Source organism: Schistocerca piceifrons, chromosome 8 (genome assembly GCF_021461385.2).
Source record: "Schistocerca piceifrons isolate TAMUIC-IGC-003096 chromosome 8, iqSchPice1.1, whole genome shotgun sequence".
Lineage (NCBI taxonomy): Eukaryota > Metazoa > Arthropoda > Insecta > Orthoptera > Acrididae > Schistocerca > Schistocerca piceifrons.
The window spans coordinates 325739162-325762815 of record NC_060145.1 but is presented as its reverse complement, the minus strand read 5'-3'; the positions used below and the strand labels follow the sequence as shown (position 1 = coordinate 325762815).

Below are 23654 nucleotides of genomic sequence, written 5' to 3'. Positions count from 1 at the left end.
ACAGTTCAGTTGGCCTGAATTTTTTCTTTTGTTGGGACATGTAATGCTGTAAGTCATAGATGTTCATTTCCTTGTTTTATGATCTAGGTAACACATAGTTGTTGAAATTTTTTTGTAAAGATGGCTATGGACACCTCACATCAAATACAAGCTAAGAGTAAGATGGTTAATAAGTGTGCTGAAAGGGTAAATAACCACCTACCTGAACTCCACTTAAAGATATTAGAGATATTTATGTGTGTGCCTGAGGTGATTGTTCGCATCAAGCTTAGAGGTTCACATAGGGAGGAAGTTTGTGTGATACGAAGTACAGGTTAAAGTAATGAGCGGACAATGTTAAGGGATTCAATTTGCAGTAGAGCTTCTGTTAGGGCAAAACATTCAGAGTTGATAGTACAGTTTATCTGTGGTAATAGAAGAATCTTGTCAGTTTTAATTTCTGGCACTACTGAATACAATAGTGGTAAAGTAAATACACAGGTTGAGATTCTGAGTGAAAGTTGGTTGCATAGACTAAAGACATCCGTAAATAAGACTAGTCTTAAGAATATGTCGGGAGATCTGAAGAAACAATTAGAACAGGCGGAAGTTAATTTTAGGAAAAAGTCAAGAGAACTGAAAGAGTAACATGAGACTACTTTCGGAGATCTAATGGAGCAATCAAAGATCTGTGTTTTTTAAATAAAGCAACAGACTAACAAGTTAAAAAACAGATTCGCTGTTGTTCAGAAAGAGCCTGTAACAAATTCTCCACCGCCAGTTTAACAGAAGATATTTTAATGAAACATATGCTACATTGAAATATTCTTTCTTTTTGTATGATTATGCCTGCATAGACACTAATGTAAAGAAAGTGTAGCATAAATACATGTATGTCTGCTTTTCTGTAATTTCGATATAATGTAGAGTGCTTAGTCTGAGTGCAGATATTCAATCTTTGTAAATTTTATTAAAAGTGACAAATGAAGAGGAGCAGTTGATGCAGGGATGTTGAAATGTAAAGATGGACAGGAAGAAATTTAGTGGAGAAGAGCAGTAGTTTGCAGAAGATAGCCAACTTTCTTTGTAGCTATAGTCGGAAGATATAACGTGATCAAGAGAATTATAATACCGAGGTAGTCGAAATAGTTTGATTGTTCAGAGACGTGCGGAATGAACAAGTTGTCATAACGGCATTTTTGCAAAGAATCACTTAATTTATGGAGACACACCGATTTTAAACTATCAGCGATGAAGAGGATACAAAGAGAGAAGAAAGAGACAGTCAAGAATCAAGCCTGAAGATGCAGCAAACGAACAGTCACTGAAGACTGCAAGAGGGCAATAGTTGGAAGAATTCTGAAAGAACAAGGTCACAGCTAGTTTTTGCCACAAGGACGTGAATACTCGGCATATCAGACCAGACTGTGTACGAAGAAGACAACGGTGTTATATCGTGTACCAGGTAAAATGGGACTGTGAACTACCGCAACGGTGCGTGCTTAGTTGTAAGAAGCGACTGTTTGTTGGTTTTCGTGTTGGATGAGGTGGACTGTAAGCAGATTAATTATTGTCAAATCATTTGCTGTGAGGATCAAAGTATGCATTAAAGTTGAGAGTGAAATGTTAATAAATAGGCTGTCTAATTTTATATGTAAAATCTATAAGCTTACCCAGTAAATCTTATTTCCGTACTACATCGATAGTATTTAATGAAGTTTACGTAGCAAAACGGCGCGAATGGGAAACAGTGGGAACTGATAGCACAGATCATTTGTGAAATAGCTTGTCAGTATCCTGATGTCTTCTTACTTCATTGGATACATCCGACATAATATGGATACAGACTGTCATCTGCTGCTGCAGTTCCATCTCAGGTGAGGCGGAGCGGAATCACATTGGTACTTATTTTGGACGCAGCCACCATTTTTGACAAAACAATGAAAGCTAGAACAGAACTAAAAACTATACGCAGCAGACGTCATTTACAGATAGATAAAATTAAATGACAATGAGATTAGTGAGAGTTATTTCTGGACAACAGTTATAAATCCATCTATATTCTACTTGCATTCGAATGTTTTCCTTCGCTGCTAAGCTCGAGTAGTAAAACATACTTACTTCAATGCAGAGTGTTAAATGCGTTTCATTCGCGGCTTTATCTGCCTTGACAAATATTGTAACTGAAACTAATTTGCACAGATATATCCGTATAAGTAATTTGACGTCATGATTCATTAACGGAGACTGAACTTGATATACATGATTACGTGCGTCGTAGCAGTGATCTTAAGATAGGCATTTGATTTTACCATTTGTTCCTGATGTTCACTTTTACCTATAGACTACTCGATGTATTTAATAACTCTTGACAGTTCGAAAGGTATTAGTGTAACGCAGAAAAATCCACTCTTCTTACGTTGATGCACAGCTATATGGTGAAGACAGATAAGCGACCACGTCGTCATGTTTGTACCTGTTGTAGATAAGTGTGACGCGTATTAGTGAGTGGAATTACGTCAACTGTCATATGTGAGAGTATAAGTGAGAGCCAGGTGTGGATTCAGGGAAGGAAATTGTTTAGTACTAATCTAATGCAGGAGACATCAGCTGGCTTAAAAGTAAAAATTCGGTTGTTGATTACTAACGATGACAGTTATCAGTCCATCAGTCAGTCCTTCACACTTGTATCAATGAAAAAGCGATATTCAAGCGCACTTTAGGTGGGTTCTAATGTTATTTAGTCAGCGATTTAGGCTTGCATTCAAATTTATAATCTGGAGCCCACAGTATACGGACGAGGCGGAACTTGAAGGGGAGTATGAGACGAAGTTCACTCCATCAATGAACGACTTACTGTAACATAATGTGACAAAAGTAACCTAGGGGAGAAAGTTATAGATTGAAGAGTCATTACTAGCAGAGTTAAATGTTTTAAAAGGAAATAAGGAAAACCGCAAGGAAGGTATGTTAAATAATGTAAATGGAGGTTTGACAACAGAAAATTTAAGGCAGTTAGTCGAACAGGTAGTAGACCACGCGTTAGCTATCCAGAAATTGGAATAAGGAGTGGAGTCTTGCAAAGAGAGGGTAGATGACTTCGAAAGTGCTATGGCACAGTTATCTATAAATAATTAATATATTTCTGACAACACAACACCCACACGGCTTGGAGAATGAAAAGAGGCCAGGTTCAAGAATGTATGTGCCCGGTTCCATTTAAGTGTGGCAGTGGTGAGGGCGGTGGTTTCTGAATTCTTTTGAGAGTAAGATGAAGGGTGGCAGTAGTCTTAGAATACTTCTGGGAGTTGCTGGTAGTCAGGTGCGTCTTTAGCCGGGCTCGCCAGAAAAAAGAAAAGTTCTGAAGAAGTTCAGATAATTCAACTTTTGGTCGAGTTGTTAAGATTCAGAAGAAGACAGCTTTGTGCGGAGAAGGACAAAATGATGTATACAATAGGTCCCTTGTATGTGTGTGTGTGTGTGTGTGTGTGTGTGTGTGTGTGTGAGAGAGAGAGAGAGAGAGAGAGAGAGAGAGAGAGAGAGAGTGAGCGTGTGTGTGTTTGTGTGTACGTATGTATGGATGAGGTAGGAGGGAAGGGGAGGGAGAATTTTAATGGAAGATTAATTAAATTAAATAGTTGAGAGGAAACGCATCAATGGGGGAAAAATGCAAGCTAGCTCCAGGATTTGCGTGGGGAGGTGGAATTTCCGAATGCAGGTGACACTGGCGATAGACATATATGCCAGTGGCCGAGACCGACTGGGCGCCGCAAATGGGCTTTATCCATCTGCTGTGGTGCAGTGCAGTGAAAGTGGATGCCTAATTGGCCGTGCAGCATGGAGGAAAGACTGGGCGGTATATCCTTGGGGTACCTGGAAGGGGATCGCGAAGAGACCGATGACGATGTCGGCCAGGGCGAGGTTGGCGATGAAGCAGTTGGTGACGTTCTGCATGCGGCGCGACGTGGCCACGATCCAGATGACGAGCGCGTTGCCCAGCACGGCCACCACCGAGATGGAGCCGTAGCACACGGACAGCAGCACGATGACGCCGGCGGGCACCTCGAACAGCGACGACGCGCCCGCCGCCGAGCCGTTGGCCAGCGCGCGCGCCCACACCTCGTCGTAGTCCCACGTCGCGTTCTCCAGGAACAGCTGCGCCGGCGGCGGCGGCGGCGGAGGCGGCGACTCCGCCATCTGCACACCAAACACCAGCCACCTGTGTTACCTCGCTGACGAGAAACCGTCGGCACTTTGCAAAGTGGCCGCGTCATCGGCCACCTGAGGTGTCACCTCACATACACTGACAGTAAAATAATTCGCAATACCAAGTAGTAGTTGTACGATATAAACAAAAGACGTTTTTAAACATCTGAAAGATGATGTCTACTCAAATCTCGTACCCGTCACATAGAAGTGGCGCTAGCAGCGCCTCTGTGGGAATGCTAATCAGGATTGCTTCGAGTACACGAGCTTCAGTTTCCTTTGAGATATGGCGTGGTGATTTGATGTTAATCAACAATATCTTTAAAGCGATAAAACCGTCGTTATCAACACCTAACTGAGTTTGAACGGGATAGTGTAGTAGAGCTACGAGAAGCTGGTCGTTCCTTGTGCATTACAGCAGAAAAACGTGGCAGGAAATTACTCACTGTACATGACCGATGGCGAAGGTGGTCACGAAAATGTACGGTCGCAAGATGACTAGGTGTTCCACTGGCCCAAAGCCACGGCCATCTGCCACTTCAGTAGTGTCAATCGAGAGTCCATTTGCTGAAAACTGATTCTGCCTCGGCTCCAGTGATGACCGTGCTATGCTTAGAAGGAGGCCATCTGAGTTCCTGCATCGAACCTGTCTGCTTGCTAGACACACTGGACATGCACCTAGAGTTATACTGAGGTGCGATTAGGTATGACGGCAGGAGCACTCTCGTTGCTATATCACGCAATCTGACAGCTAAACTGTACATCCACCTGGTGGTTCGACCTGTTGTGCTGCCATTCATGAACGCCATTTCAGGGGGTGTTTTCCAACACGATAACTCTCGCCCACATTCCATTATTTAACTCGACACGCTCTACAGAGTGTCGCCGTGTTGCCTTGGCATGCTCGGTCACCAGATATGCCTCCAGTTGAGGACATATGGGACACCATCGGACGACAATTCTAGCGTCATCCACAACCAGCATTAATCGTTCCTGTATTGAACGACCAAATAAAAGAGGTATGGAACTACATCCCACAAATTAACATCTGCCTACTGTAAAACACAATACATTCTTGTTTGCATGCTTGTGTTAAACATGCTGTCGGTTACGCTTCTTATTATTGCACCAGTATTTCACATTTTCAACGGCTTATTTCGCTCTTACATCAACCTGCGATCTTGCAATGTCAATTACCTAAATACGTTACGTAGAAATGTATCCCGCCGCGCGGGATTAGCCGAGCGATCTGAGGCGCTGCAGTCATGGACTGTGCGGCTGATCCCGGCGGAAGTTCGTGTCCTCCCTCGAGCATCTGCGTGTGTGTTTGTCCTTAGGATAATTTAGGTTAAGTAGTGTGTAAGCTTAGGGACAGATGACCTTAGCAGTTAAGTCCCATAAGATTTCACACACATTTGAACATTTGGAAGAAATGTATCCCCAAGATTTCATTGCTCTATATTAAAGACTTTTTTGGAGCTTCGACTTTTTTCTGTCAGTGTATTTTATTAGGGGGTTCATAAGGTAATGTCGTAGTTTTACATTAAAATCCAACAAACAAACTGTTAACAACTGTTAACTTTTAGTCAATGATGTCATCACCCTAGTTATGAACAAACGTTTGCCATCTAGTGTGCAATAAGGCCTTTCTGTTGACAATCACTGCGAATTTGTCAGTTTAATAACGTGCGTCATGTCATCAAGTTCTGCACAGTAAAATACTGTATTCACAGTTTCTCCATATTTCAGCACTTCAAAATCAAAGACACCGCGAATGTACAACACAACACACCTGACATAGCTATACGTCGTGGCTATCCACTCGGAGACAGCCATTACCTTTTGCGTTCTGGATCATCACACAGGACCATTTTACATCTCCAATCAGTAAGCGATTAAACAGCGCTTCTGGACTCCACCGGTGAAGCAGTAATTTGCATCTGATGGACATGTTGCTATATTTGTGTTTACTAGTCTGCCGCGAATGTTCATGCATGGTCAACCAAGGTTGTTGGAGAGTGTTTGACAGATCCTCAATTGTCTGACACGGATTTCCTTCCACTCCCGTCCTTAGCAGGTCATTGTTTGTTTAAAGTTGCTTGTCTTTGTGATCGGTACGAGTCAGAAAAAGCAATACTACCGGAATCTAAATTAGGAAACCACTTAGCGAAAGACTAACATCGCTAAGATTTTCAGTACCAACTGTTGCGTCACTACCGTTGCGAAACTCAAAAAAACGTTCGCTGTCGGATATCTACCTCTGCAAAACAAAATTTAACGTTTATGTATTTCCGAATAAACGAGTCACTCTATACTTAAAATATCTTTGGCACGACACTGAAGTGAACGGTGTCATGATGTGTCAATCGAATATCTACATGCGCAGAAACGACATTACGTTCAGGTTCCCCTAATAATAATAAACTCGTAATTAAATTTTAATATGTAATCTAATAACAGAACGGGATCTTTTGAATAACACAGCAAAAATAGAAAAAAAATTGGACAGCAAAAATATTATTGACAGAATCAAACCGCTACAATTTTTCTTTTAAGAGACAGTGACCCAGATTTACAATGTTTGAAAATAATGTCCTGTTCACGACCTTCACCTACATATATCTACCAATCTGCTCTTGAGTTAACTCACTGAGTGCTATAAGATCTCAGCTTGGATTCTACGAATTTCGTCATGAATTCTTGGTTTCATTTCATCCATTTTCTTTGCCAGTGTTGTGGTGACTCCACTCATAACGTAGACCTACAAGAAAAAAATGACAGACGGCAAAATCTGGTGATCCTGGGGGACATGGAATGTCATCGAATCTTGAGATGACACAGTTTCCGAACAGTTCCGCTCAGCTGCCATCGATTGGCTTGCAGTGTGTGATGTTGCACCATCCTTTTGAAATCAGGTTTCTTTAAGTTCTGGAGTACTGTTCAATGCAGGTGCAACAAGTAATAGCAACATGTCAACATACCGTTACGAAGCGGCAGTCACTGTAATCCGCTCTTCATTTTCGGAAAAGGACAGTCCAATGGCACCATGTGACAAAACTGTACAGTCATCAGGCCGACGTGTAAAGGGCGTTCATGAACTTCATTAGGATTGCCGTCTGCCTGGTAACTAATATTCACATAACCCGTGAGACGAAAATGGGTAGCGTCTGAAATCCACAGCCTTAGCACAAATCCATTTTCCTCGTTTATGTTTGTCACAATTTGCTGACAGAATTCTAATTGCGAGTGATACTCATCCTATTTCAGTTGTACTTTCAACAACTTCTACAGATGATGTTTTAAATCGAAATGAAGTATTCGGGGAAGGTCTATCCAGACACTGCCTGCCTTTGCTTTCTTAGGAAATCAATACCGTAGACTCTGTTAGACTCTATATTCTATGGAGTACGATCACTTCTTCGGTCTCCTGTCGGTTTCTTTTCAGTGCAGATACAGTGCCTTCGAAAACTTTAATCCAAGTGTTTGTCACATGTTTCCAGGAAACACGACCATGGCGTCCTAAGGTGCAAAAACGCCGGAACTCACTGCGTACCCGTTCCAAATGGTTCAGATGGCTCTGAGCACTATGGGACAACTAATGAGGTCATCAGTCCCCGAGAACTACTTAAACCTAACTAACCTAAGAACACCACACACGTCCATGCCCGAGACAGGATTCGAACCTGCGGCCGTAGCGATCGCGTGGTTCCAAACTGTAGCGCCGAGAACCGCTCGGCCACAACGGCCGGCCGTACCCGTTCCAAGTTATCACTGCTTTATGGCAAAAGAACGCTGTTGACGGTTCCACGATTCATGATTACTAAATGGCGCAAGGGTTTACAGTTTCACAGTGCAGCCAACAGTATATAGCTGCCACTACATGTTTCAAAAGTTTCTGTTTTTCTGTATCAACCAGTAACTGAATTTACCCGTAGACTAACTACCCCTTCTGCTGTAGAAGTACAATGAAACAGTGAATCGATCAGAAAAGTATTTTGCTTGTTAGATTATGCAGCGAGAAACGCGTGTTTTTCTGTTGTGAAACACTGCTAGTGTTGACGTGATCAGAGTATGAAACTCAAGTGCAGACACCGAGATGAAAGGGACGAACGTGTGTCAGATCGGAAAGTCTTAGTCTGCGAGAAAGGGAAGATAGTGACTGTCACTCAAGACGAGGAACAGATGGAAGAATGGCCTATGATCATGGTTGAGAGTGTGTTCGTGGAGCTGATAAAATTTAACGAATGTGAAATTCTGGGCTCACCTCCATGAAAGCGGTAGAGCGGAACATCTTATAGGCGTACTCGGCAAACCATTACTTCAGGTCTAGAAGATACATCAAGAGAAGCTTTCAGCGTGAGTCAGTGGGGTGCAGTATCGACTACTAGATGTCGAAGAAAGTCTTGTTAATATTATGCCGTGGGATTATAAGATATGCAAAGCGGTTGTCCAAAAAAATTGTTAAATGTCAGTTATATGGCTATAAGCTATTAAAGGGACAGTGCTACACTGCAGCCATAATGTCCATCAGAAGTGCGGTTAATTTATATTTGGCTTGTAGTGCTCATTATTTCAAGAAATCCAGGTGACATGTATAATCACTTGCTTAATGAGAGGCTAGGATTATGTTCGGCTTGTACGGTATTACATGCGAGCAGAGCAGTTGACTCCAGCAGCTAATTTTTGGCTCATAAGATCGGAGTTCAGTGGATATCAGTATGTAGCGCACCACGCTCCACTCCGCTCCATTTATAATTTTCGCTACTTATTGTCTACTAATCTGATTAACTATACAAATCAGTAGCATGTAGGATGACACAGCAGCAACTTTTTATTGAGTAATTCTGTGTGCCTAACTGTCTCAGAGATAGCAAGAACTGTCGCTCAATCACACAGCAGCATTCGAGCTGCTGACAAGAATGGTATATAGAAGAATGCAAAATAAAATAGCCATCTGCTAGATGAGCAGTGTGGCTGTAGGAAGGGTAAATGCAGCATAGAGACACTTCGGACGTTGAACTTGATAATGGAAAACTATGACAAATCAGCTTACGTTCATAGAATTTGTTGACCTGGAAGAAAGCGGTCCACTATTTAAAATAGTACACGATGATCGAAATCGTCAGCAAAGTAGATATAGAGAAAGATCTATAATATACAGTAAAGATATGAACCAAGTCACTGAAATAACAATGAAAGATCATGCAAGAAGTGTTGAAATTAGGAAGGGTGTAGGATAGGGATGCAGTTTCCCGAGGCCCACTCTTCAATTTATACATCACAGTAGCAATGACAGATATAAAAGAGAAATTGAGGAGAGGGAATTCAAATCCAGATTCAAAGACTATCAATGATGAACTCGTGGTTAACGGAATAAACTGCCGAATGAGAACACAATATGGACTGAAAGCAAATCGATAATAATGAAAGTAGCAGAAGCTAGATTACTGATAAACCTATCACTAGAATTCTGACAATGAAGTAGAAGGTGTGAAGGAATTCTGTTAACTTGGAAGCAAGATAACAAAGACAAAAGGAGGGCGGGCATAAAAAGCAGACTATCACATACAGAAGCAAAGAGGGCATTCCTGGCCACAAAGAGTCTACTAGAATCCAATCTTATCCTTGATTTGGGAAGAAATTTCTGAGAATGAACGTTTGTCGCACAGCAACAGTGTTTTATGGATCGTGAGAAAACCGAAACGATGGTAATCCAAGTGATTGAAATGTGGCCTTATAGAAGGATGTGCATTGATAATATAAAAACTCAGATCCGTGACAGAACTGGCGAAGAGAAGGTAATGTGTGAAACATTGACAAGAATAGGGATTAGGATGTTAGGACATGAGTTGGAACATCAACTTGGTACTTGAGGGAGGTGTGGAGGCTAAAGCTGTAGCGGAAGACGGAGATTCGTATGAACGTACATCCAACAAACGGCTGATGACGCTGAGTGCAATCCTCAGATGGGGCACAGGAGAGGAATTGGTGGCGAGCCATGTGCAGCCAGTTTGGCGACTAACGAGAAAAAAAAGAAAGAAAAAGCTTTTACTAGCTACTTTGAGCACAACATAACGACATATGAACAGAAGTTGCATAGAAAATACCACGTTAGGAGGGAACATGGCCGACTTTACAGCATTTCTCATTGGAGAGGCTCTCACGGCGAATTCCCTGGCTGACGCAACAGGGAAGCACCGGACACTGAGCTCCTACTCTGGAAGTTCCTAGAACACTGATGCATTCATAGTGGACGCGGGGAAGATGCAGAATAGTGTGCAGGACTTTTTTATATTTTTGTGCGCTCTTGTAAGAATAGGAGAAGAGTATCAGTGACAGGATGCCTTTTCGTTGAGTCGTCAGCCTTCTGGCTCGTTTGACACGGCATGCCACGAATTCCTTTCCTGTAAAAACCTCTTCACCTCAGAGTGCGACTGCATCCTGCGCCCTCAATTACATGTTTGATATGTCCCAATACCTAGTCTCCTCTTAATCATGTGCACTCTAATCTCCATCTACTACCAAAAAGTTCTTTCTGATGTCTTAATGCGTGTCGTATCATCCTGTACCTAATACTTGTCAGTGTTTGAAGTATGTTACCATAATCGTCGATTCTGATGAGACCCCCTCATTCCTTACCTTATCAGTGCCCGTTATTTCCACAATTATTCTGTAGCACCACGTCTTTTCTGTTCCTGTATTCCCATAGACTATGTTTCATTACGGTGCAATGTTGTGCTCCAAACACTCTCAGATATCTTTTCTTCTTCAAATTAAGGCCTGCATTTGATACTAAAGGAATTGTTTTAGTCAGGAATACCATCTTTCCCTGTACTAGTCTAGTTTTTAAATCCTTCTTTCTTCGTCCGTCATGGGTTATTTTGCTTCCAAGGTAACACAATTGGTTAACTTGTTTCACTTCGTCATCGTCAAGTTTGACGTTAAGTTTCTCTGTACTCCAATGTTTGCTGCTTCTCATTAATCTTAACACATAGCTCTCAGAATGTTGATTCCGTCCTAAAGAAATTGTATTCCGTCTTCACCTTTACTGAGAGCAGCAGTATCATCAGCGAATCTTATCGTTGTTATCCTTTCACCCTCACTTTCGGTCCCACTCTTGAACCTTTGTCCTATTTTCGCCGTTGCTTCTTCGATGTACAGATGTACAGATTTAACAGTCCTAGCGAAAGACAGCATCCCTGTTTCACCCCCTTTTTAATCCGTGCCCTACTATCTTGTCTTTCCATTCTCCCCATTCCTTCTACATTCTTGTACATACGGCATATGACTTATACTTCCCTATAGCTTACTCCTACTTTTCCCAGAATTTCGAACTTCTAGCCCTATGTCAATTGTCAAACAGTTTTTCCAAGTGAACAAATCTTACGAACGTGTCTCGATTTTCTTTCAGTCTTGCTTCTACTATCGAGGGCAATGTCACGACTGTCCCTCTGGCACCTTTATTCTTCCTAAAACTAAACTGATCGTCATGTAAGATATCCTCAAATTTCTTTTCCGTTTTTCTGTATACAGATATGATTCTTATCAGAAACTAGGAAGTATTAGCTGTTAAGCTGATAGTGAGATAATTCCTCCGCTTCTCGGCTTTTGCCATCTTCGAAATTTTGTGGATGATGTTCTTCCGAAAGTCTGATGGTATATCGCCTGTCCCATAGATTCTGCAGGCCAACTTGGATACTCGTTTGTTTGGTACTTCCTCCTATGGTTTAAGCAGTTCCAAAGTTATGTATTGCTACTGCCTTATTTAATTTCAAGTCCTCCAAATCTCTTTTAAGTCATCCGTTCATCCAGGCCTTCACTGTACTCTTTCCACGTATACATTCTCTCCTTTGCGTTTAACAGTGGAATTCCCATTTCACTCTTAATAGTGCCACCCTTGCTTTTAACTTCACCGAAGGTTGTTTTGTATCTTCTGTATTCTAAGTCAGCCATTCCGGCGATTATTCCGTTTTCGATTTCTTCACATTTTTTCCTGTGGTTATTTCGACTTCGCTTCCCTGCACGTCCTTCATATTTCATCCCTTAGCGATAAAAATGTGCTGTATTTCTATCTTCCCAAGTGCAGTTTGGTACTTCCTTCTTTGGTCGACCAGTTGTATTTCTTGGCAGCTATCTTCCCAGTACCTATGTTCGCCTTTCAGACATCTGTTACCGCTATTTATAGAGATATCCACATCTGTTCGAATGAACTGCATATTGTGGGTATTCCTTATCGCAGTATCCACATCATTAGCAAAATTCCTCGATACTTTATTACTTCAGATCCTTGCAGACTGATTATTCCACACGATTCTCTTAAACTTGAGTGTTCATAATTTTTAAATTTTAATCAGAGTCCATGTGTGGTCCTGGCTAGGCCCTGCAATCGATTATCTGGTTCTGGAATCTGTGACTGACCATAATGTTATCAAAGCGAAATCTTCGAGCATCTTCATGTCTTTTTCAAATATATTTTCTCCTGTTAAGAGTTCTGAACAATGTATTTGCTATTACTAACTGAAACTTTTTGTAGAATTCAGTCTTTTTACTCTCTCCATTAGATTACCAAACCAATATTCTGCTGTTACCCTTCTGCTTAGACTTTTATCTGGCTTTACTTATTGAATACAGGATTCTTAAACGAACTTTATTAACTTCCGAAGTATATGGTGGCCAAAGATTAATTCAAAGTCGTGGCTGATGAACACTCGACATAGAATGTAAACAGAGTTAGCATATATTGTTTGGGGGAAAAAGCATTTGTAAGTAGGCTGTTTATGTTTTCTTTATGTAAGTAGGCTGTTTAGGTTCTTATATTGGTAACGCCGCCGCCACGTAGCGCTCTCTGTATGAAAATGAAATCACTGGCTGTGCTGTGTGCAGTCTGTGGCTAGTTTGCATTGTTGTCTGCCATTGTAGAGGGGCAGCTGGATGTTAACAGCGCGTAGCGTTTGGCAGTTGGAGGTGAGCCGCCAGCAGTGGTGGATGTGGGGAGAGAGATGGCGGAGTTTTGAAATTTGTCATGAACTGCTATATTTATATATGATGATATCAAGGTAAATACATTGTTGGTTCTCTATTAATATCTTTGATTTGCTAACTACCCCTATCAGTAGTTAGTGCCTTCCATAGTTTGAATCTTTTATTTAGCTGGCAGTAGTGGCGCTCGCTGTATTGCAGTAGCTTGAGCAGCGAAGATTTTTGTGAGGTAAGTGATTTGTGAAAGGTATAGTTTAATGTTAGTAATGGCCATTCTTTTGTAGGGAATTTTAAAAGTCAGATTGCGTTGCGCTAACAAAATATTGTGTGTCAGTTTAAGCACAGTCGTGTATAAATGTTCTAAGCGGACGTTTCATATGTCGACCCTTAGCCTAGGATACCTCACTGGAATCTTCTGATTTTTTTTCTTGTAGTTTGCGTAATTAGTGTAGCTATTGTTTATTGCTAGCGCGTAATTGTAGAGAAAATCTCCTTTGTAGTTGCAGTCTTTCATTGTTGTACAGTAAAACAGTTGTGGCCTGCATGTAGATTTGCACCAAGTATTTCGCAGCTGCAATTAACTAGATATTATTTTCAGTGCTATGTTAATGTGTTCTCTTATTTGTGATCTTCAAATTGTGTTTTTCTGTGTTGTCGTGTGAAATACTGTGACAATAATGGCGTGTGAAAAACGTAATACTAGGCTCCAAAGTAAACTGAGAAATGACAGTGAAAATGAAAGCAGTGTGTTAGCGCCACCGAGTAATGAATTAACTGATGTTCAAAGTAGTAATTTGGTAATTGTGCATAGGGAAATGGAGCGGGCTGCAAACAATGGTGTAGACATTGAAACAGGTAGTGAACAGGGAAGCATTATCGATCGATCGGTCGGCAACAGCTCGCCTCAGGGATCCGAAATGACAGGACACAATTTCGCAAATACTGTAGATTCAGGTTTTGGGTCATCACCGTTTTCTCAAATAAGTCAAGACACATTTTCTGCTTGTCAAAATGTGAATGTTGCCGGTGCAAATGCACTGCCGAAAAGCGTAGAGAAACAGATTCCAGACACTAATACATTATTATTGCAATTAATGCAACAAATGGAACAAAATCAGAGACAAATGGGACAAAATCTTAAAAAGTTAGACACAGTGGAACAAAATCTTAAAAAGTTAGGCACAATGGAACAACACCAGAGACAAACACAGCAACAGTTAGACACAATGGAACAAAATCTTCAAAAGTTAGACACCACACTTGAACAAACACATGAAGATTTAACTACTGAGTTACATAACATTGAATTGAAATGTCAAAAAGTCTGTAATGACGTAAAAACACAAATTTGTGAGCATTTTCAACCTATTTTTTCGCGGCATGAAAATGCATTACAGAATCACGAAGCAGCCATAAAAGAACTGCAAACCATTGTTCATGAAAATCATGAGACCTTGTGGGCTAAAATTGACTCAGTTGCATCTACCGATTCGGTTACGCAACTTGCAAAAACTCAGGAAAACTTAAAGGACACAGTAGATACTCTGAAACTTGGTTCAGAAAAACATACAGAGGAAATAATTTCACTATCGGAGAAAGTAGCCGAACTTTCGGATCAGGTCACTAACTTATCTACAAAGGTAGATGATGACCTGAATGACACAAGACCCGTAGCCTTCACTGACACAGAAGAGTATGAACAAATAAGAAAATTCAAACAAAATCAAAATCAAATCAATACACAGTACAAAAGAGAAATCCGGGAAGTACAAGATCAGTTGACACAGGTAATACAAGAATTACGTATTTCAGAGGATACTCGTGCCCCAATACGGGAAGAGGGACACAGAAATACAGAACAGCCACAAAATAATAACACAGGGCATTTCGGAAGTTATGAAAGAAATTGGCAATGTGCACCGAATTTTGAGATGGAACGGCCGACACGACCTAACAATGACCGATATGCGACTCGCCGACATGATGATTTTGACTATAAGCTATTCATTACTACACGTAAATTCAAAACATTTAAGAATTCTGGCAACGACATTCATCCACAAGCATGGCTCCATCAATTCTCGCATTATTTTCCTCCCAACTGGTCGTTAGAACACAGATTAGAATTTATGTGTGGCTACTTGGAGAATGAACCAGCTGTAAGAATGCGATCGTAATTCACGATTGCCACAGTGAAGGAGAGTTTTACCATGCCTTCCTCTCAGCATATTGGTTTCAAGCCACACAAGACCGAGTAAAACATAGCATCATAATGATGAAACGTTTCGAACAATCTGAATTTTCCAGTCTTATGAAACATTTTGAAGACTTGTTGCATAAGAATCAGTATCTTTCAAACCCATACAGCCCCTCAGAACTCATCCGCATTTGCTTAATCAAACTGCCTGAACATTTACGACATATTATTTTGGCAGGACGTTGCAAAGACGACATTGAAGCATTTCAGGGACTCTTACAAGAATTAGAAATTGACACTGACAATCACGGAACGCGAAACCAGGAACACAACAATTACAGGTCACATCCGTCGCAATTCCGCGATGAAAGAAATAATAACTGGACACGACAAGGCTATTCTCACAACGCAAATCGTGACCAAAACAGACACCACCCGTATGACAACCGTTGGCAGAGCAGTAATAATTACAGGGAAAGACCACCTCTCTGCGGTAATGACTATCACAGAGACAATCAGAGAAACAGACAATATGGGAACCCAAACAATTATTATCAAGGGAGACAGAATAACTTTAGACGCAACGGTCCAGCGCGCAGTTACGACTCAGGGAGAAATTCTCCACCACGTGACCGACAAGAAAGAAACTATGGAATCTACCGACATGACGACAGACGATATGATCGCAACGACAGACCTGAATTGCATCAGAACTGGCGGGATTCAAACAGAGCAGGGCCCTCTCGTCACGGTGAATTTGTAGAAGTTAGGTCTCCCAATCCCAATAACGACGCGCGCCAACAAAGAGACAATAGGCAATGACTCACACCGCTGGCAGCAACAAAACGTACTTATGAAACTGATGACGCAGCTGCCGTAGCTAGTAATTACGTTAAAATGGAAGACATTAGGGACATCTTACTCCAGGAACACGACGTAAAACTTAACAACATTGCATATCCTGTGATTCACATTACTGTAAATGGCGTAAAATTTACGGCAGTACTTGACTCTGGCAGTCCCATCTCAGTAATTAGTGAAACAGCCTTTAGCAAATGCAACAAATCGAACGATTGCCCCACACTTCCGTTACGTAAGATTAAATTACAAGGTGCAATCTTTGGAAAAAGTGTAGATGTACGCCAACAAACCAACTTAGAATTCTTTTGTCAAAGCCACAGCTTCTCTACGAACTTTCTTATTGTTCCATTATTGTGGACGGAAATTATATTGGGAGTAGACTTTTTGAATGAATTCAAAGCAATCTTAAACTTTCACGATGCTGAAATAAGTTTAGAGAAGGAAGGTAAGTCAATAGCTTTGAAATTTGAAGATTGGCTCTCAAACCATGACGAAGAAATCAATCGGCTTTACCTTCTGTTGGACAACAATTCAGAATTTTCTACGGAACTAGACACTAACAATCACTCTGCAAGAACTGACAGGGATGATATCGACGGCATATTTGAAATTAATGAGTTAATTCAGAATAAAATTCAAACAATTGAGAATTGTAATGACACTGATAGGCAGGACCTTTTTGAGATTTTACAAGAACATTCCACAGTTTTTACTCATAAAACAGGAACAATCAAGGGATTTCAATACCAATTTCGTGTTCGTGAGCATACTAAATTTTGTGTTAGACCATATGTAATTCCAGCACATTATAGGGACCGTGTTAGAACAGAAATACAATCTATGCTTGACGAGGGCATTATTGAGCGTGCAGTAAGCTCATACAACAATCCATTACATGTTGTTGAGAAGAAAAATGGATCGATCAGGCTTGTCTTAGATTCGAGACAAATCAATACGATCATTATTCCTGAAACAGACAGGCCGCGAACGTTGGAAGAACTTCTTCAAAATTTTAATGGTGTAAAAGTGTTGTCTTCCATTGATCTCAGATCCAGATTTTATCAGATCGAACTTCATCCAGAATGTAGAAAATACACAGCTTTCCTTTGTTTCGGCGTTTGTTATCAGTTTCGGAAACTTCCCTTTGGTTTGAACATTTCTTCAGCAGCATTCATTCGCGGGCTAAATTCCATATTACCTGAGTTCTTAAAACGTCACATCACCTTATATGTGGACGATATTCTAATAGCAGATGCTTCATGGGAATTACATAATCGCATCCTCAACAGTTTGTTATGTATTTTTGCAGAATTTGGAATTACAGTTAACTTGGAAAAGTCTGAATTCGGTTGGACAAAGGTGAAGTTTTTGGGACATATTATTTCTTCTGAAGGCATTCAGCCGGATCCTGAAAAGTTAGAAGCAATCAGAGCCATTCCAGTTCCATCCACAAAAAGACAAGTCCGCAGTTTTCTAGGTCTCGTAAATTTTTACCGTCGTTTTCTGAATATGCAAATTCTTGTTACACCAAAACTTTGTTCTCTCACTGGAAAAAATACAATTTGGAACTGGGACGAACAAGCACAATTGGAATTCAATTCTTTGAAAGAAGCGTTACTTCACGCGCCAATCTTAGCTCATCCAGATCTGTCACAAAATTTCTGCCTTAGCACGGATTCTTCTAAGTCGGTCTTGGTGCCCATTTATTTCAAGAAGCCATAGAAAATGACACTACCATTCAGAAAACCATTGCTTTTGCTAGCCGAGTGCTAACAAAATCTGAAAAAAATTATTCCGTTACTGAATTAGAAGCTTTAGCTATCGTTTGGGCATTTAACAAATTCCGTTTCTTTCTTTCTGGTAAGCACGTAAAAGTATACAGTGATCATCGTGCATTACAATTTCTTATGTCTTCAAAATTAAATCATGACAGGTAAAACGTTGGGCATTGTTTCTGCAAGAATTCCGCTTCACAATAGTCTACATTCCCGGCAAGGAGAACATTGTTGCGGACGCACTGTCACGCGCACCGGCTGGGCTTGAGAAAAGTACCACAGAAGGCAACCTCGAGAAATATTTCAGTATTCTTTACATTCAGAAAGTCGCCTTTGAAAACTTCATCACCACATCTTTAAAGGACATTGCTCATGAACAAGATAAAGATCCAATTTGGAAAGACATCAAGAGCAAATGGAATGAAAAGACACACTCACAGATTCGGCATTATTATCTGGTTAGAAACAACATACTGTTCAAACGCTGCACTGTTGATGGCAAGCTATGGGTACTTTGCATTCCTGACGATTTTGTTAATAAGCTCATTTGGTACATTCATTTCAGCTACGCACATTTTGGTCCACGAAAATGTTGTCATATTCTTCGAACGACTTGTTATTTTAACAAAATGGAAAAAAGAATTCGAAGAGTCTTGTCTATTTGTAAACTTTGTCAAAAGGCGAAACCATCTACTGTCTCACATCGTGCTCCGTTGTTTCCTATTATTCCTTCTAAATTAAAAGAATTTGCTGCTGTTGATCTCTTGGGACCGCTAGTCAGAACATCCAATGGATTTTCGTACGTTCTAGTCGCTGTTGAACTTACTTCAAAATTTGTTTCTTTCACTCCGTTACGTAAAGCCACTGGACGATCTGTATCCAACGCCTTTGTTAAAAATTTCTTACGTGAAGTTGGCCACGTTGCTAAAGTCATTTCAGATAACGGACCGCAATTTAGATCTGCTGTTTGGTCACGCACGCTTCGGAATCATAAAATCAAACCTGTTTTTATTTCATTGTACTCACCACATTGTAACCCGTCTTAACGGATTATGAAAGAAATCAATAAGCTTTGCAGACTTTATTGTCACAGAAAGCATCAGCATTGGGACAGATATTTACACTTATTTCAAAACGTGCTGAATGAAATGCCTCACGACTCCACTGCTTTACCACCTACTCTTGTACTAAAGAATGAAGAACCACCGAACAGAATCAGAGAGCTTGTACCATTCCCGAATACACGTAAACTTCGACACAAAGACATAATTGATTTGTGTTGTTGTGGTCTTCAGTCCTGAGACTGATTTGATGCAGCTCTCCATGCTACTCTATCCTATGCAAGCTTTTTCATCTCCCAGTACCTACTGCAACCTACATCTTTCTGAATCTGCTTAGTGTATTCATCTCTTGGTCTCCCTCTACGATTTTTACCCTCCACGCTGCCCTCCAATACTAAATTGGTGATCCCTTGATGCCTCAGAACATGTCCTACCAACCGATCCCTTCTTCTGGTCAAGTTGTGCCACAAACTTCTCTTCTCCCCAATCCAATTCAATACTTCCTCATTAGTTATGTGATCTACCCATCTAATCTTCAGCATTCTTCTGTAGCACCACATTTCGAAAGCTTCTATTCTCTTCTTGTCCTAACTATTTATCGTCCATGTTTCACTTCCATACATGGCTACACTCCATACGAATACTTTCAGAAATGACTTCCTGACACTTAAATCAATACTGGATGTTAACAAATTTCTCTTCTTCAGAAATGCTTTCCTTGCCATTGCCAGCCTACATTTTATATCCTCTCTACTTCGACCATCATCAGTTATTTTGCTCCCCAAATAGCAAAACTCCTTTACTACTTTAAGTGCCTCATTTCCTAATCTAATTCCCTCAGCATCACCCGACTTAATTAGACTACATTCCATTATCCTTGTTTTGCTTTTGTTGATGTTCATCTTATATCCTCCTTTCAAGACACTGTCCATTCCATTCAACTGCTCTTCCAAGTCCTTTGCTGTCTCTGACAGAATTACAATGTCATCGGCGAACCTCAAAGTTTTTATTTCTTCTCCATGAATTTTAATACCTACTCCGAATTTTTCCTTTGTTTCCTTTACTGCTTGCTCAATATACAGATTGAACAACATCGGGGAGAGGCTACAACCCTGTCTTACTCCCTTCCCAACAACTGCTTCCCTTTCATGTCCCTCGACTCTTATAACTGCCATCTGGTTTCTGTACAAATTGTAAATAGCCTTTCGCTCCCTGTATTTTACCCCTGCCACCTTTAGAATTTGAAAGAGAGTATTCCAGTCAACATTGTCAAAAGCTTTCTCTAAGTCTACAAATGCTAGAAACGTAGGTTTGCCTTTCCTTAATCTTTCTTCTAAGATAAGTCGTAAGGTCAGTATTGCCTCACGTGTTCCAGTGTTTCTACGGAATCCAAACTGATCTTCCCCGAGGTTGGCTTCTACTAGTTTTTCCATTCGTCTGTAAAGAAGTGTTAGTATTTTGCAGCTGTGACTTATTAAGCTGATAGTTCGGTAATTTTCACATCTGTCAACACCTGCTTTCTTTGGGATTGGAATTATTATATTCTTCTTGAAGTCTGAGGGTATTTCGCCTGTTTCATACATCTTGCTCAGCAGATGGTAGAGTTTTGTCAGGACTGGCTCTCCCACGGCCGTCAGTAGTTCCAATGGAAATTGTCTACTCCGGGGGCCTTGTTTCGACTCAGGTCTTTCAGTGCTCTGTCAAACTCTTCACGCAGTATCGTATCTCCCATTTCATCTTCATCTACATACTCTTCCATTTCCATAATATTGTCCTCAAGTACATCGCCCTTGTATAGACCCTCTATATACTCCTTCCACCTTTCTGCTTTCCCTTCTTTGCTTAGAACTGGGTTTCCATCTGAGCTCTTGATATTCATACAAGTGTTTCTCCTTTCTCCAAAGGTCTCTTTAATTTTCCTGTAGGCGGTATCTATCTTACACCTAGTGAGATAGGCCTCTACATCCTTACATTTGTCCTCTAGCCATCCCTGCTTAGCCATTTTGCACTTCCTGTCGATCTCATTTTTGAGACGTTTGTATACCTTTTTGCCTGTTTCACTTACTGCATTTTTATATTTTCTCCTTGGATCAATTAAATTCAATATTTCTTCTGTTACCCAAGGATTTCTACTAGCCCTCGTCTTTTTACCTACTTGATCCTCTGCTGCCTTCACTACTTCATCCCTCAAAGCTACCCATTCTTCTTCTACTGTATTTCTTTCCCCCATTCCTGTCAATTGCTCCCTTATGCTCTCCCTGAATCTCTGTACAACCTCTGGTTCTTTTAGTTTATCCAGGTCCCATCTCCTTAAATTCCCACCTTTTTGCAGTTTCTTCAGTTTTAATCTACAGGTCATAACCAATAGATTGTGGTCAGAGTCCACATCTGCCCATGGAAATGTCTTACAATTTAAAACCTGGTTCCTAAATCTCTGTCTTACCATTATATAATCTATCTGATACCTTTTAGTATCTCCAGGGTTCTTCCATGTATACAACCTTCTTTCATGATTCTTAAACCAAGTGTTAGCTATGATTATGTTGTGCTCTGTGCAAAATTCTACCAGGTGGCTTCCTCTTTCATTTCTGTCCCCCAATCCATATTCACCTGCGATGTTTCCTTCTCTCCCTTTTCCTACACTCGAATTCCAGTCACCCATGACTATTAAATTTTCGTCTCCCTTCACAATCTGAATAATTTCTTTTATTTAATCATACATTTCTTCAATTTCTTCGTCATCTGCAGAGCTAGTTGGCATATAAACTTGTACTACTGTAGTAGGTGTGGGCTTCGTATCTCTCTTGGCCACAATAATGCGTTCACTATGCTGTTTGTAGTAGCTTACCCGCATTCCTATTTTCCTATTCATTATTAAACCTACTCCTGCATTACCCCTATTTGATTTTGTGTTTATAACCCTGTAGTCACCTGACCAGAAGTCTTGTTCCTGCTGCCACCGAACTTCACTAATTCCCACTATATCTAACTTCAACCTATCCATTTCCCTTTTTAAATTTTCTAACCTACCTGCCCGATTATTTGATCTGACATTCCACGCTCCGATCCGTAGAACGCCAGTTTTCTTTCTCCTGAAAACGACATCCTCTTGAGTAGTCCCCGCCCGGAGATCCGAATGGGGGACTATTTTACCTCCGGAATATTTTACCCAAGAGGACGCCATCATCATGTAATCATACAGTAAAGCTGCATGCCCTCGGGAAAAATTACGGCTGTAGTTTCCCCTTGCTTTCAGCCGTTCGCAGTACCAGCACAGCAAGGCCGTTTTGGTTATTGTTACAAGGCCAGATCAGTCAATCATCCAGACTGTTGCCCTTGCAACTACTGAAAAGGCTGCTGCCCCTCTTCAGGAACCACACGTTTGGCTGGCCTCTTAACAGATACCCCTCCGTTGTGGTTGCACCTACGGTACGGCTATCTGTATCGCTGAGGCACGCAAGCCTCCCCACCAATGGCAAGGTCCATGGTTCATGGGGGGGATAATTGATTTGGCTATTAAAAATATAAAATCTGCAGCAGACAAAAGGAGAAAATTACACGGTAAAGCAAATGCAAAGAAATTATACATTGGTCAGAAAGTTCTCATTAAAGCTCATTCATTGTCACATAAGAAGAAACACTTGAGTCACAAATTCTTTCTAGTTTACAATGGACCATACAGAATCCGACGTATACCACATGATAATTGCGTTGAAGTTGAATCTCTGCGTACTAGGAAGAGTAAAGGTTTACACCACATTTCACATGTAAAACCATTTATTGAGAGATAATCTGCTTTTTAACTTTGTTTTTGCCATATAACTTGTCACTTCACATTTCTAGTATGCTTTGTCAGACTTAGAACCTGTTAACATGCAACAATGTTTGAAGTTAAATATCCAGTCAAGAACCAAGAGAACTTATTGAAACAGAAATGACGAATGCATTGTTATAGTGAACAGATGTCACAGTGTTATTGTGTGTGTACATTCTTGCTTGTTAGTTGCTTGATTACGTAACAACTATCAGGCTCACATACTTAGAACATATACCGGCACTGTTAATGAGATTTTCATGTAACATTTTGGTTTACTTGAAAAGACATTCTTTATTTCAAGTACTTTTTGTGGGATTAAATGTGAGTTAGCACTTGGTTTCTTTGACAGCTACACAATTATATCACGACGCTACTAATGTGTGACACAATTTACATTGTTGCTTTTGTGCTGTATCTGCTTTATATCTGCACAGTTTTTTTGAATTCTTCTGCAAAGTAAAATATGTTTTGGTAGTAACTTTTGTGGTATAGCTACATGAGACTGCCTTTTCTGTAGCACAACAATACGTTACAGCACAGTACTTTCTTCATCATGGCAATAATTGTAATAACTAAGATATCTATACGCAAAGCATTTCACTTTTGTTTATCATGAGGTAAGTACATTGACTTCTGCAGAACTTAGCTTTCGGAGGACAATAACTACGGCACTTCCACAGAGATTATCTTACAGCAAAAGGCACACTTAGCGCTGCAGTACACGTATTTGAGTCATTAATTTTGTACTTAAAACATTTATTTTTAAAGATTTTTGAACT

At 40.6% G+C, this 23654-nt stretch overlaps 1 protein-coding gene across 1 annotated transcript in view; it reads right to left on the bottom strand.

Moving 5' to 3' along the window:
• Positions 1 to 4176, bottom strand: part of LOC124712323 (tachykinin-like peptides receptor 99D) — a 193491-nt gene extending 189315 nt beyond the window's left edge. The window contains exon 1 of the mRNA XM_047242616.1: positions 3853 to 4176. Coding sequence (XP_047098572.1) covers positions 3853 to 4176 — 324 coding nt within the window. The remainder of the gene's footprint in view (positions 1 to 3852) is intronic.
• Between the last annotated feature and the right edge of the window lie 19478 nt (positions 4177 to 23654).